The 16,134-nt window shown below is 37.0% G+C and overlaps 1 protein-coding gene across 1 annotated transcript in view; it reads right to left on the bottom strand.

Moving 5' to 3' along the window:
• RP1 (RP1 axonemal microtubule associated) overlaps positions 1 to 16,134 on the bottom strand; it is a 306,195-nt gene that overhangs the window by 169,111 nt on the left and 120,950 nt on the right. The window contains exons 13-15 of the mRNA XM_064384191.1: positions 10,660 to 10,763; positions 8,546 to 8,722; positions 672 to 884 (exon numbers count right to left, since the gene is read on the bottom strand). Coding sequence (XP_064240261.1) covers positions 672 to 884; positions 8,546 to 8,722; positions 10,660 to 10,763 — 494 coding nt within the window. The remainder of the gene's footprint in view (positions 1 to 671; positions 885 to 8,545; positions 8,723 to 10,659; positions 10,764 to 16,134) is intronic.

Raw genomic sequence — 16,134 nt, 5'->3', positions numbered from 1 at the left:
CAATATGGCAAGACCCTTTTTCTACAAAAAGTACAAATATTAGCAACACATGGTGGCATGCACCTGCAGTCCCAGCTACTCAGGAGACTGAGGCAGGAGGATCACCTGAGTTGCCGTGAGCTGCGACTGCATCACTGCACTCCAGCCTGGGTGACAGAGTGAGATTCTGTCTCTAAAAATAAAAATCCAAAAAGAAAAACCCCTAATATTTAGAATTTAAAATAACTTCCTTAGTCAAAGTACAGGGTTTCCAGTGGTGGAAATTCGGGCACCAAAAGCAGAAAGGAAACACTGTTGAGCTGGCCTTTATAGAACCTTGGTTCTCAAAGCATCTTCGTGGACTAGCATCAGCAGCCACAGCTGAGAGCTTGTTAGAACTGTAAACACTTGGGTCTCATGCCAGCCTTCCTGAATCAGAATCTGCCTCCTAACACAATTCCCAGGAGATTTGTACATACATTACATTTCAGAGGCATGTTTAAAGGGTCAGGATTCCTCTCTTATCATACCAGTCATGTGGCTGCTCTCCTCACTTATTAAAAACACCAGTCAAGGCAGACCACCACATGTAACATTCAATTTCCAAAACCCACTCATAAAGTGCTATTCTCATGTCTGCAACTGGCAAATGTCTTAAATATCTGCTGAGAGAAACAAGAGCAGATGCTTACTGTTCCATCGCACCGGCCATCCTTAATTCTTAGATACATTTGTGCATTTTTCACACTTTCAAACATGCAAATCCCAGGGCTGATTTTATGCACTCTCCAGTAGGATTTTTCAGACTGGCTTCCCACTCCAGTGCAGCTTCCATCAGGCTGGAGACACAGAGCCTGGCACAGGCTTGTAGCAAGCAGAACCACAGCACTGTTGAGGAACACCCCCTTCAGAGCAACAAACAGAACAGAAAGGCAGTCAATGACAGGCTCATGTTTTGCTAGAGGGAGTCAGCTATAGAGGCAATTCTCTTACAGCAGCCACAGTGATCAGGATCTTACTGGAAGCTCAGTGGCTGAAAATGAGCAAAAAAAGTAAGTAATGTAACTGCTATGCAAAGGTAAACAAAACTAAAGGAAGTTGATTACTTCAGTTATCATTTGTTTACAGTATAAAGGCCAGCATCAGATGCTACAGAGATTTTTAAAAAATACAAAACACAAATATTTCTCTTAAGGAATTTACTATCACCTTAAACAAATAATGCTAATATTAATATAAAACACAATAAAAAAGTATGCTATAAGAGTAACTGAATTATGGAATACCCTCTATGGACATTTATTGCATATAGGAATTAATGTAAAAAGATATCAAATACAAGTAGGATACATTTAAGAAAATCCTATGTAATCATTACCTTAAGAGGAAGATATAGGGCCGGGCGCCGTGGCTCAGGCCTGTAATCCCAGCACTTTGGGAGGCCGAGGTGGGCGGATCACCTGAGGTCAGGAGTTCGAGACCAGCCTGGCCAACATGGAGAAACCCCATCTTTAAAAAAAATAAAATAAAAATAAAAGAGGAAGATATAGAAGACTCTTGAAAGTTACTTAGAAATACACTAACAAAGTAAAGAACTGATAAATAAATATGCAAATCACAAAAGATAAAATACAACTGGTGAAAAAACATAAGAAAAGGTAATCTACACTAGTAATACCAAAAAAACAAGCTAACATTAGATGTTTATTCCTCTAGAAAACTGGCAAAGCTCTTCTCCTTAAGGACCATACTCAACAACACTGAGGTCAGTGAGATGAGTGTTTTCCTACACTGCTGAAAGTACTAAGAATTTAACTTTACCCCCTAAACCAGGAAGAAGTCAAAACCCTGAATAGACCAATAACAAGGTCTGAAGTAGAGGCAGCAATTAAGAGCCTACCATCCAAAAAAAGCCCAGGTCCAGATGGGTTCACAGCCGAATTCTACCAGACATACAAAGAGGAGCTAGTACCATTCCTTCTGAAACTATTTCAAATAATCCAAAAAGAGGGAATCCTTCCCAAATATTTTTATGAGACCAACATCATCCTGATACCAAAACCCGGCAGAGACTCAACAAGAAAACAAAACTACAGGCCAATATCCATGATAAACATAGATGCAAAAATCTTCAATAAAATACTGGCAAACCAATTGCAACAGCACATCAAAAAGCTTATCCACCATGATCAAGTAGGATTCATCCCAGGGATGCAAGGCTGCTTCAACATACGCAAGTCTATAAACGTAATTCACCACATAAACAGAACCAAAGACAGAAACCACATGATTATCTCAATTGATGCAGAGAAGGCCTTCGACAAAATTCAACAGCCCTTTATGCTAAAAACCCTCAATAAACTAGGTATTGACGGAACGTATCTCAAAATAATAAAAGCTATTTACAACAAACCAACAGCCAATATCATACTGAATGGGCAAAAACTGGAAGCATTCCCTTTGAAATCTGGCACTAGACAAGGATGCCTTCTCTCACCACTCCTATTCAAAATAGTATTGGAAGTTCTAGCCAGAGCAATCAGGCAAGAAAAAGAAATAAAGGGTATTCAATTAGGAAAGGAGGAAGTCAAATTGTCTCTATTTGCAGACGACATGATTGTATATCTAGAAGACCCCATCATCTCAGCCCAAAATCTCCTGAAACTGATAAGCAACTTCAGCAAAGTCTCAGGATACAAAATCAATGTGCAAAAATCACAAGCATTCCTATACACCAATAACAGACTTAAAGAGATCCAAATCAAGAATGAACTGCCATTCACAATTGCCACAAACAGAATAAAATACCTAAGAATACAACTAACAAGGAACGTAAAGGACTTCTTCAAAGAGAACTACAAACCACTGCTCAACGAAATAAGAAAGGACACAAACAGATGGAGAAACATTCCATGTTCATGGTTAGGAAGAATCAATATCGTGAAAATGGCCATACTGCCCAAAGTAATTTACAGATTCAATGCTATCCCCATCAAGCTACCAATGACCTTCTTCACAGAACTGGAAAAAAACACCTTAAACTTCATATGGAACCAAAAGAGAGCCTGCATAGCCAAGTCAATTCTAAGCAAAAAGAACAAAGCAGGAGGCATCACACTACCGGACATCAAACTATACTACAAGGCTGCAGTAATCAAAACAGCATGGTGCTGGTACCAAAACAGAGATATAGACCAATGGAACAGAACAGAGGCCTCAGAGGCAACACAACATATCTACAACCATCCGATCTTTGACAAACCTGACAAAAACAAGTAATGGGGAAAGGATTCCCTGTATTATAAATGGTGTTGGGAAAACTGGCTAGCCATATGCAGAAAGCAGAAACTGGACCCCTTCCTGACACCTTACACTAAAATTAACTCCAGATGGATTAAAGACTTAAACATAAGACGTAACACCATAAAAACACTAGAAGGAAACCTAGGCAAAACCATTCAGGACATAGGCGTAGGCAAGGATTTTATGACCAAAACTCCAAAAGCATTGGCAACAAAAGCCAAAATAGACAAATGGGACCTAATCAAACTCCACAGCTTCTGCACGGCAAAAGAAACAGTCATTAGAGTGAATCGGCAACCAACAGAATGGGAAAAAAATTTTGCAGCTTACCCATCTGACAAAGGGCTGATATCCATAATTTGCAAAGAACTAAAACAGATTTACAAGAAAAAAACAAACAAGCCCATTCAAAAGTGGGCAAAGGATATGAACAGATACTTTACAAAAGAAGACATACATGAGGCCAACAAACATGAAAAAATGCTCATCATCACTGTTCATTAGAGAAATGCAAATCAAAACTACATTGAGATACCATCTCACGCCAGTTAGAATGGCAATCATTAAAAAATCTGGAGACAACAGATGCTGGAGAGGATGTGGAGAAATAGGAACACTTTTACACTGTTGGTGGGAGTGTAAATTAGTTCAACCATTGTGGAAGACAGTGTGGCGATTTCTCAAGGACCTAGAAATAGAAATTCCATTTGACCCAGCAATTCCATTACTGGGTATATATCCAAAGGATTATAAATCATTCTACTATAAGAACACACACACACGAATGTTCATTGCAGCACAGTTTACAATAGCAAACACCTGGAACCAACCCAAATGCCCATCGATGATAGACTGGACAGGAAAAATGTGGCACATATACACCATGGAATATTATGTAGCCATCAAAAACAATGAGTTCGCGTCCTTTGCAGGGACATGGATGAACCTGGAAACCATCATTCTCAGCAAACTGACACAAGAGCACAAAATCAAACACCGCATGTTCTCACTCATAGATGGGTGTTGAACAATGAGAACACATGGACACAGGGAGGGGAGCACTACACACTGGGGTCTGTTGGGGGGAAATAAGGGAGGGACAGCAAGGGGTGGGGAGTAGGGGAGAGATAGTATGGGGAGAAATGCTACACATAGGTGAAGGGGAGGAAGGCAACAAATCACACTGCCACGTATGCACCTATGCAACAATCTTGCATGTTCTTCACATGTACCCCAAAACCTAAAATGCAATAAAAAAAAAGAACTATGACTTAAAAAAAAAATGAATTTAACTTTACCCATAGATGTATGACCTTCACCTCAGCTGCTGCATGGTAATCTCTTTACCCTTGGAGTGTCATGCCTGATAGGAGTGGTGGTGTTTGCCTGGGGAACTTGGGCCAGCCAGAGAGCAATAATGTGACTTAGGGTAGGGGGCTTTGCATAAGAAAGTGTCAAGTGACCTCCTGCGAGGCTTGAGACTGAGACCAGCCACGGGGACTCCCTACATGATGAAGCCCAGTAAAGAGTCTGAATACCAAGGCTCAGGAAGCTTCCTTGGCTGGCAATACTCCGTGCATACTGTCACACACCAGTGCTGAGAAAGTACCTCTGTCCTGACTTCATGGGGAGAAAACCACCGCACATCCCACGTTTGGTGCTTTTTCATAGACTCTGCCTTATGTGTATTCTTTGCTTAGCCAATTTTAATCTGTATCATTTCTCTATAATAAACTGTAACTTTGAGTAAACAATTTTAAATGGGTTCTGTGATTTCTTCCAGTGAATGATCAAGCCTTGATAGTGGTGTCAGGGTCCCCCAAACTCTGTGGTTGATGTCAGAAGTGTAATATACTGTTCCCCTTAACTTTATAGTTGGCTTAACTTTCACAGGAGTAAAAGTTGGGACATCTGAAGAAATAAATTTAGCAGTATGTTCCCAGAGCCTTAAAAGTTTCACATTCTAACCCTTAAGTTCAATTTTTAATTTTCTAAGCTAAGAAAATAATAAACGATGTGGTCTAAGGCATATGTCAAAGTATACATTACAGTATCATATGCAGAAGTGGCAAAAGAGAAAGATTAAATGTTCAACAACAAAAAAGGCATATATGTGTGTATACACATAATATTTACATTTGAGTATTATGAAACCATTAACCTTAAGTTTAACCTTAAGCTAAATAACATGTGACGTATGAGTTAAAATTATGTTGTTGTGGGAGAAATAGTAATGTGAGAAAGTGTTTATTATACAGTAAGTACAGACATACCTTGTTTACTGGCACTTCACTTAATTGTGCCTCACTTTATTCACTTCACAGATACTGCATTTTTTTTTTTTTTAGAAATTGAAGGTTTGTGGCAACCCTACACCAAGCAAGTCTATTAGTGCTATTTTTCCAGCAGCACATGTTCACTTCATGTATCTGTGCCACATTTGGTAATTACCACAATATTTCAAGCTTTTCATCATTATCATATCTGTTATGGTGATCTGTGATCAGTGATCCTTGATGTTAGCTATTGTAATTATTTTGGGGTGCCATAAACCATGCCCATATAAGACAGCAAACTTAGTAAATGCTGTGTGTGTTCTGAATGGCTCCACTGACCAGCCATTCCCCTATCTCTCTCCCTTGCCTCCCTACTCTCTCAGATACAACAATATTGAAATTAGGCTAATCAATAACCCTATAATGTGCTCTAAGTGTTCCAGTGAAAGAAAGAGTCACATATCTCCTGCTTTAAATCAAAAGCTACAAATGATTCAGCTTAGTGAGGAAGAACGGTCAAAAGCTGGGACAGATCTAAAGCTAGGCCTCTTGTGCAAGGTAGCCACTTTGTAAATGCAAAGGAAATGTTTATGAAGCAAATCAGAAATGCTACCCCAGTGCTGATATGGGGACAGTTTTAGTGCCTTGGATATAAGATCAAAATCAACCACAATATTCCCTTAGCCAAAGCCTAACCCCAAGAGCAAAGCCCTAACTTTCTTCAATTCATGAAGGCTGAGAGAGGTGAGGAAGCTGCAGGAGAAAAGGTTGAAGCCAGCAGAGGTTGGTTGATGAACTTTAAGGAAAGAAGCCATCTTCATAACCTAACAGTGGAAGGTAAAGCAGCAAGTGCTAATGGAGAAGCTGCAGCAAGTTACCCAGAAGATCTAGTTAAGATACACTAAACAACAGATTTTCAGTGTAAGTAAAACAGGCTTCGATTGGAAGAAGATGCTAGGTATGACTTTCATAGCTACAGAAGAGAATTCATTGCCTGGCTTCAAAGTTTCAAAAGACAAGCTGACTCTCTTGTTAGGGGCTAACGCAGTTGGTGACTTTCAGTTGAAGCTAATGATCATTTACTTTTCCAAAAACCCTAGGCACCTTTGAAATCATACTAAATCTACTCTGCCTGTGCTCTAGAAATGGAAAAATAAAGCCTTGAGGACAGTATATCTATTCATAGCATAGTTTACTGAGTATTTTAAGCCCAATGGTGAGACCTACTGCTCAGGAAAAAACGATTTCTTTCAAAATATAACTCTTCATTGACAATGCGCCTGGTCACCCAAGAGCGCTGATGGAGATGTACAAGGAGATTAATGTTATTTTCATGCTTTCTAACACAGTATCCATTCTGTAGCCCATGGTTCAAGGAGTGATTTCAACTTTCAAGCCTTATTATTTAAGAAATACATTTCCTAATACTATAGCTGCCATAGAGAGTGATTTCACTGATTTGTCTGGGCAAAGTACATTGAATACCTTTTGAAAAAGATTCACCATTCTAGATGCCATTAAGAACAATTGTGACTCATGGGGGTAGGAGGTCAAAATACCAACAATAACAGGAGTTTGAAAGAATTTGATTCAAACATTGTGAATGATTTTGAGTGGTTCAAGACTTCAGAGGGGGAAATAACTGCAGATGTGGTAGAAATAGCAAGGGAACTAGAATGAGAAGTGGAGCCTGAGGACATGACTGAATTGCTGCAATCTCATGATCAAACTTGAACAGATGAAGGGTTACTTCTTATGGATGACAAAGAATGTCATTTTTTGAAATAGAATAAACTCCTGATGAAGATACTGTGAACACTGTTAAAATGACAATAAATAATTCAGACTATTAAATAAACTCAGTTGATAAAGCAGCAGCAGTGTTTGAGAGGATTGATACCAATATTGAAAAGTTCTACTATGGGCAAAATGCTATCAAACAACATCACATGCTGTAGAGAAATCTTTCGTGAGAGAATGAGTCAATCAATGTGGCAACCTTCACTGTTGTATTATTTTAAGAAACTGTCACGGCCACCCCAATCTACAACAACCACCACCCTGATTCATCAGCAGCTGTCAACATTGAGGTAAGACCCCCACAACAGCAAAAAGGTTACAACTTGCTGAAGGCTCAGATGATCGTTAGCATTTTTTATCACTAAAATATTTTTAAATTAAGATATGTACATTTTTTAAACATAATGCTGTTGCACACTTAGACTACAGTATAGTAAACATAACTTATACATGCACTAGATAACTCAGGAATTTGTGTGACTATATTGAGATATTCGCTTTATTGCAATTGTCTAGAAATGAACTTATAGTATCTATGAGGTTTTAAATATAAGTAGACTTTAGCTGAATACTGATTTAATAACTATGCTATACTAGTTAAGATAATTATTTTCCCTGAAAATCTTTTCCTTCACCTTTAAAATACAGATAATATCTATCATTGTTTTGTGACGGTTAAATTTAGTCTCATGGTATGGTGAAATTCTCAATAAACACCTGGAACAAAATGAGAAACATCATAAATAATCGCTATTATATTAATATAATATCATTTTAAGATAGAGTCACAAACACAAAGAAAAAAGAATAAGCATTATGAAAGGATTAAATGTACACAATATTCAAAGAGTATAAATTCTAATTGTTAGAAAAGTTCAATATACACATTTGTTTGACTCCCAAATGCAAGGTTCTCCACTTTTTATTAAGAATTTCCACATTCATAGTTTAATCTCCAACTTCAATTAGATATAGGACGTTAATCCCATTAGAGTGTCTTTGCTACTAAAGCTGTCATCTCTATTGCCTTTCGAAGTCCGGCAAACAGAATGGAAATAGGCACCAATGCCACCTAGTGGGAAGTGATTCGAGTACTGCATTATGACTAAATTTAAGATTTTTCCTCAATAGGGCAAAAGAAAGTTGGGATTTAGCAATATAAACTTTAATAACTTTCCCCATTTTACCTTGACAAAAATCACAAATTCTTTTGAAAGGTTTGCATAGCCTGTTGATGATTCATCAGCTATTTTGCCCTGACGATCAAAAGCAACTGTGTGACCAGGAACCAGTGCAGACTCAAGAAGTGCACAGCGGTTAGGCTGATAAAGCACCCGCAGCTCAGTAGTGGCCTCACCACTAACCTAAAAGGAAAAACAAAAACAAAAAAACCCTCTAAATTAGCAAGAGAAAAAAACTGTTTAAAATGTAATCACATTATATACATATACAGGTGTCTACTTCATTTTACAGAAACCTTGTACTAGTTATAAAATCTGATTGTTTTGTAATTTAATAGGTTTTATTCCCCAGCCTTATTTACAGTGACTTGCTCCAAGGAATTCCTTCTCTTGATTTCTCAGAATCCATGGAATAATGTTGGAAAAATAACTTGATTGGCAGGACAATTTAATAAGATGTTAATATGTATCTTACCACTGTTTATTTTTCATTTCCTCATTTGTGTCCTCCTAATTTAAGAGTATTTGGGACTAAAAACTGAAATCCATAGATATTTTATCTCATACCTAAATTTTGCTTTCAAAAACAAAACAAATTGAGGTGGTTATGCTACAGGGAGACATGACTATTGTTCAGGACAGTGTTTTAGGACCTACCCCATCTCCCTCTAGTTCCCCAGGGAGGTAGTAGTGCCTGAAGAAGAAAACTCATTGGTGCCTCTTGAATGGCTGATATAAAACACTAAGTCTATCAACTACAAAGTTCCATTGCCCAAGTATGGCAGGGAGGAGGCAGAATCACCGATCTGCAAGAAACCATCTGATACTCGATCAGGTACATCTTAGTGACCAGTGTGGTTCAAAGCTATGACAGCTATCTCCAGATATTCTGAGGCCCATACCAGGTGAAATCTTTGAAACAAGATGAGCTCCTTAGTAACTAAAATAAAATCTCCCATCAACCTAGTACAACCTAGTGGAATAAGGGCTCTAAGGTAGCTTTAATTTTATTTTTTAAAAATACGGTAATGAGATATTTCATCAACTCTTAATTCAATGGAGAGATTCTACATCCACATTCATATTTCTCAAGCATTTACTATGACCAGGCTCCATGCTGATCAGAATGTGCTATGAACTACAATGCAGGGTACCATTCAAAGTCCACAGCAGAGAAGAAAATGTTTCATGGAGAAATCTAACTGATTGATCACTTAGTCAGAATTTCAGGCTTACAAATTACACAAGGTGGGTTTTTTTTTTCAATAAGTATTATTTTCCCTTCAGTTAAGCAACATCCCATGAGTTGAAATCAGCCTCTAATGCCAGTACATTGGAAGGCTGAGGCAGGAAGAATGCCTGAGCCCAGGAATTCGAGGCTGCAACGAGCTCTGTTCATGCCAGCTGCCCTCCGGCCTGGGTAACAGAGCTAGACCTTGTCTCAAAAATAAAATAAAATAAAATAATTGTATAGCATTATATGAAGAAGCTGTAGCATGAGTGTTAGTGTCAGACTGCCTATGTTAAATTCCTGCTTCCAACTTACTAGCTTGTGACTCTGTGCAACTCACTTAATCCTTCTATTCTTCATGTTCCTCTTCTGTTAAATACAAATGATAATGGATTCTCTCATCTAGTAGATTTAAGAATGAAATATTATAATATATATTAAGCACTTAAAACAGTGCATTAAAGTTATCCTAGGCTATATTATCTTTAAAAATAAGTAACATGCATGTAAAACCGCTTTATATACTAAATACTATTTTTCATATCTAAATCAAGCAACACAAAGCATAATTATATAAAATTACTGTTTTTCCCCAACAATATGGTCCCTAAAAGGGCCATTGAGAAGTTAGTCTCCTTTTGAAAGCTCAATAAAATTTTGCATGTTATCAGAGAATTGGTCGACTTTTTCTTGTCTAAATTCCAATTGCTGAAATTTAGAACCATTTATGCATCACAATCGCAACAATTAGTGAAACAAAACAGAATAATGAAAAAAAGTGCTAGTACAAGCCAAAAGGAAATGATAATCTTATAAATATATCTTATATAGAAATATATATGGACACAATAATATTGATAAATGGCAAAATGAAAAATTTACTACACACCATTCCAGTGACAATGCCATTGTCAAGAGCAAGAGAAAGATGCCTCATCTCATGACTTTGGAAAATGCATGTATTTCCTTTGTTGAAAATAACATCAAAGACACCTGGAAAACATTTTTTAAGTATTAGAAAGTAATCTGTGCTTTTATAACTTTTTTTATTCAATATATTATATATGGACATCCCTTAATAATATATTTTATGTTGCTCAATTAAATGTTTTCAGTTAAAGGTAAAATACCTCTCCATAGTATGTTCATTTTATAAAAATTCATAGTATAATGTATGCACTTTTCTCATATGTATGTGAATGAAATTATTTTAAATATTGGTGATTCCTTGATCCATGACCCATTTCATTCCTAGTCTGTGTGTTGTATGTATTTGAGTATGTGTGTATATATACACAACCATATTGACATACATATACAATATACTAATATATAAAATATTTATATCAAATACATAACATGTAATGTAAATTATATATTTATAAAATGATTTCATAACAAAGTTAGATTTTCTAAAATGAACCAATCCTTTATTTCTTACTATTGTCAGCATAGCCCATTTTGTATTAACTCAAAATTTTGAGTTTAGTCAATATATACCAAATGAAGGAGAATTTTGGTAGTTACTGGGCAATTTGTAGTCCCAATCCCAATTTTTAGCATGGAATTATTTAATTACCTGCTTTATTATGTGTGTATATTCATCTAGCATTGGTAAATGCAATTAATTAATTCTACCTTTATAGTTCTATTCCAATTAGTCACGCAGGCAAATACGTTTAGTTAGGAATAAGATCTGGGCAGGGCGCGGTGGCTCACACCTGTAATCCCAGCACTTTGGGAGGCCGAGGTAGGCAGATCACAAGGTCAGGAGATAGAGACCATCATGGCCAATATGGTGAAACCCCGTCTCTACTAAAATACAAAAAATTAGCCAGGCATGGTGGTATGTGCCTGTAGTCCTAGCTACTCGGGAGGCTGAGGCAGGGGAATTGCTTGAACACAGGAGGCAGAGGTTACAGTGAGTGGAGATCACGCCACTGCACTCACTCCAGCCTGACCGACAGAGCAGGACTCCATCTCAAAAAAAAGAAAAAGAGAATAAGGTCTGATGCAAAGGTTAACTACAGAATTTCAATTTTTTAAAGGATTTTACTATATATTTATATTATTTTATATTCATTTAAAGTCGTATTTCTAAAAATGAAAGACACAGTTCAATAGACCACTCCAAATGGAAAGCTTCCTGCCTTATTAATTTCAAATTTATTTTTGTCTACATAATAAAATGCATCTTAATGAGATCTTAAGAATTAGGATCTCATAAAATTAAACCATGTTGATAAGTACTTACAAATAATCCTGGGGGTTAGGGTGTTACTGAAATAAGGAAAGAAACAAGAGCTAGGAATTCTGAATTTGAGTCTGACACAACTCATTAGATAACCTTAGACAAAGCACTGTGGTTCTCTCTGTCAATTTCTTCATCAATAAAATCAAGGCAAGAATTCTCAAATGATGTGTTCAGATCATTCATTAACTGTGCGAACTAATGAGTTAACAATGAAAGAATCTGAAAACTAAGGGTGTCCCTTAAAACATTCTAAGAGTAATTTTCATGGTTTAATTTAATCTTCCTTTTATTCTAATGATTTCATAAATACCAGAATCTATATTCATAAAACTATAAAGGTATTATTTTATCTTTTCCAGTAAGAACTCAATAATTAAAATCATAAAATTTTATATATTTTGTTATGAAAAATTATTTAAAGTTTATCAAGAATATCAACTGCAAGTTCTATGAAGAGATGGCTATTTAGAAAAAACTTGGAACCAATCCAAATGCCCATCAGTGATAAACTGCATGAAGAAAATGTCGCACATATATACCATGGAATACTATGCAGCCATGAAAAGGAATGAGTTCATGTCCTTTGCAGGGACATGGATGAAGCCGGAAACCATCATTCTCAGCAAACTAACACAGGAACAGAAAACCAAATACCGCATGTTCACTCATAAGTGGGAGTTGAACAATGAGAACACGTAGACACAGGTAGGGGAACATCATACACCAGAGCATGTTGGGGGGTTGGGGGATAGAGGAGGGACAGCATCAGGAGAAATACCTAATGTAGATGATGGGTTGATAGGTGCAGCAAACCACCATGACACGTGTATACCTATGTAACAAATCTGAACATTCCGCATATGTATCCCAGAACTTAGTATAATTTAAAAATAAATAAATAAATAAAATAAAAAGAGAAAAGAAAGTGGAGACATTTTTAAAAAGAGAGAGATGGCTATTTATCTTACTGTCATTGCTTTTAGTCCCATGCCTAATACGGTCTCATCAACAGTTAAGTATTTTATAAATATTTGTTGAATAAATGAATTCTTACTGCTGAGAAAAAGAAAATTAGGGGTCCCTATTTTAAGAATCATAAAACAATACAGAACGTACTTGAATCTGGAAGCTTCATTTAGTGAGTTTTAATGAAAAATATATATAGAAATAGAATATTTTCCAGTAAAATTATAATCAAGTCGGCATGATAAATGAGATCTTCAGGATTTAAAACTTTTCAATGGAGGAAAAATACATCATTTTTAAAGAACTCTAAAATACTTCTGTGGACTTCTGGTATTCTATGGAGCACAGTTTGGAGGAAAATAATAAGGGAAAAAGCACTACCATGTGAATGAAGGTATTAAAATTAAGCTGAAAACATGTGAGTAATCAGCAGCAACAGAAAGAAACAGTATCTATACTTAGCCAGATACTCCAGGAACTACAGCTGTATTCATCCACTTCGTGAAAATTCAGGTGCCATTGACTCTTGATTTATTGGAAGTCCAATAAAACATTCCACACTTTCCCACTGAAGCCATAAACACCCTCCCTTTTCTGTTATGAAATTAGTACATAAACCTTTACCTCTAACTATTCAGTAAGTTTCTCATTACTAAGTACTTCCACCTTACATATGGTGTGCACATGTAAATAAACCTTTTCTCCTGATACATGTCTATTGTCAGTTATTTCTCAGGCTCCCACTATTCAAACCTAAGACAGTAGAGAAAAAACTTTCCCTACAACATGAATCTTGATGTATGATTTCTAGCTCTGGCTCTGCCAATAAAGAATTCAATCATTCATTCAATCATCATTTATTGATTACCTATGTGCAAGGAATATTTTTAGTTACAATCTAGATAAAAATTCTCAAAGTTCTTATCTCTAAAATGTTCTGATCTTTAAAAATAAGGGTTAAGCCTACACTATCTTAAAGTTCCCAGCTAATACTAACATCCATTGGATCTAGTCACATTCACCAAAATAAATTTAAATTGGTCAAATCCAACAGAAGCATTTCAATTCTTATTTCACTTTGCCTCTGTACTACGTTTGAACCTGTGGATGCCGTTTGAAACCACACAATCTCCCACCTCACTAACTTCCTTCTTGGTCTCCCACCTCATTCTTTGTTCCATTGTAGGGTTCCAAAAAACGACATCCCAAAATGAAGGCCTCAGAAGCAGTATCAGAAACAAAAGTTTTTTATGACCTTCACCTGGGCCCTCATTCTCCCTGGAGGCTAGCCACAGAAACTGGAATCTCTCTTCTCCAAGGCAGGTCATAGAGCCCAGAGCCCCATCTCCCCAGAGCCAGTCATGAAACCTAAAAATATTTCTCTAACATTCTCCCTGCCTTTCTGTGGAAAAACCATCCATGAAGAAACAATCTGACCTACTTTGTTTGATTGTAGGTCATAAGACCCCTATTCCAGAGAGGGTCCTGTCCCACACCCAGAAGGAAGAAATGCAGCACAGAGAGGCCAAGACAAGTCTAGACAGACAGGCCTTGCTGGGTTTCCCCACTTGGTCTATTAGCATTAGTTTATACCTTTTTCGTCCAGTCCTATTTCTACATGGCTGTCCATACTTTACTAAATATAAGCAAAAAAATTGAGAGTTTCCCCTGTAACTCTGGGTCTTCATTCTGAAGGCTCTTGTGTTATGTAAAACTTGTATGCTTTTTACCCTATTAATACTTGCATGCCTTTTAATCTCCACATGCCTTCCTCCACATGCCTCAAATCTGGCCTCCACTTAGCTGCCAAAGTGTTTCTACTCTACTTCAAATCCATTCATGGCTATCTCTCACTCAGGAGGGAATAAAGGAAGCTGCCTTTATACGTGCAACTTCTCTCCCAGAGCCTTTTGTAGTAGGCAGAGTAGCCACAGAAGAGTAAAGGTTTAAATTACTTGTATGTAGGTTTAAAATACTTGTATGCTTTTTCTCCTATTAATCTGCATTTTATCAGTGATTTTTAGTGAATCTTCACAGGGCAAAAGGGAAGTTTTCCCTTGGCCCCTACATGCTCTTCACTCAAAGGTGTCCCTAGGGTTCTATCTTTAAGCGACGACGGTTCTTACTCCTCTTGTTCTCGCTCCCTGGGAAGTCTACTTTAATAATCTATAAATTGGGAAATCCCTAACCTGTATCTCCACCACTCATCTCTCCCTCAACATCAGGCTCATATACCCTTGAATGTAAACAACTGGATGTTTCATAAACACTTCAAACCTGGTACGCACAAACTAGAACTCAAAATTTTCCACACATCCCTAGCTTCAAAGTCTAATCCTTCTAAATTCTTCTACATTTCTTACTTCAGTTGGTGACTCAATCAACAAGTCAATTATCCAAAGCAGAAACCTTAGAGTAATCCTTTTTCGTTAACATTCCTTTTCCAATATATCACCGAGCCCCCACCAATTTTGCTTGCTAGAAATTCTTCAAATTTTTCTTTCTTCCTTATCAATACTCCCACTGAAGTACTCCAAGTCCTCATCACCTTTTGCTTGACATATTACAAAAGGCTACTGACTGGTCTTTCCTTTTCTAATCTTCCTCCTCATGCCTCAAATCTGGCCTCCACTTAGCTGCCAATGTGTTTCTACTCTACTTCAAATCAATTCATGGCTATCTCTCACCCCAGGAGGGAATAAAGGAAGTTGCCTTTAGACAAGCAACTTCTCTCCCAGAGCCTTTTATAGTAGGCAGAGTAGCCACAGAAGAGTAAAGGTTTAAATTACCAAACCCAACGCCGTTGACAGCTTTGGGTTGCTAGCTGACTACTTTTAACATGAGATGATTATGGTTGTAGTGGTGGGGTAAAATGTTTAAAACTTGTTTTACAGCTTTTAGAATAGAACATAAGATTAAACACTCCTTGTTGCAGCCACATGCAGTACAACACTTGAAACTGATGTTAGATCTCTTGCAAGATTCTGAATTGAAAAATTTAGCAATTCAATACAAATAGCCCCGGTTTGCTGCAGCTCAGTAAAGGTGTTAGACTTCGTACTATATACTTAAGTCAGAGAATTACAGTATATATCCCAGGGAAAAATCAGCAACCATTCCCCTACTATTAATAGGTACATGTAT

The sequence above is a fragment of the Aotus nancymaae genome, unplaced genomic scaffold, assembly GCF_030222135.1.
Source record: "Aotus nancymaae isolate 86718 unplaced genomic scaffold, 86718_ANA_hifiasm-v0.15.2.pri h1tg000036l, whole genome shotgun sequence".
NCBI lineage: Eukaryota > Metazoa > Chordata > Mammalia > Primates > Aotidae > Aotus > Aotus nancymaae.
The sequence above is the reverse complement of the archived record's forward strand: the minus strand, read 5'-3'. Positions and strand labels throughout refer to the sequence as shown.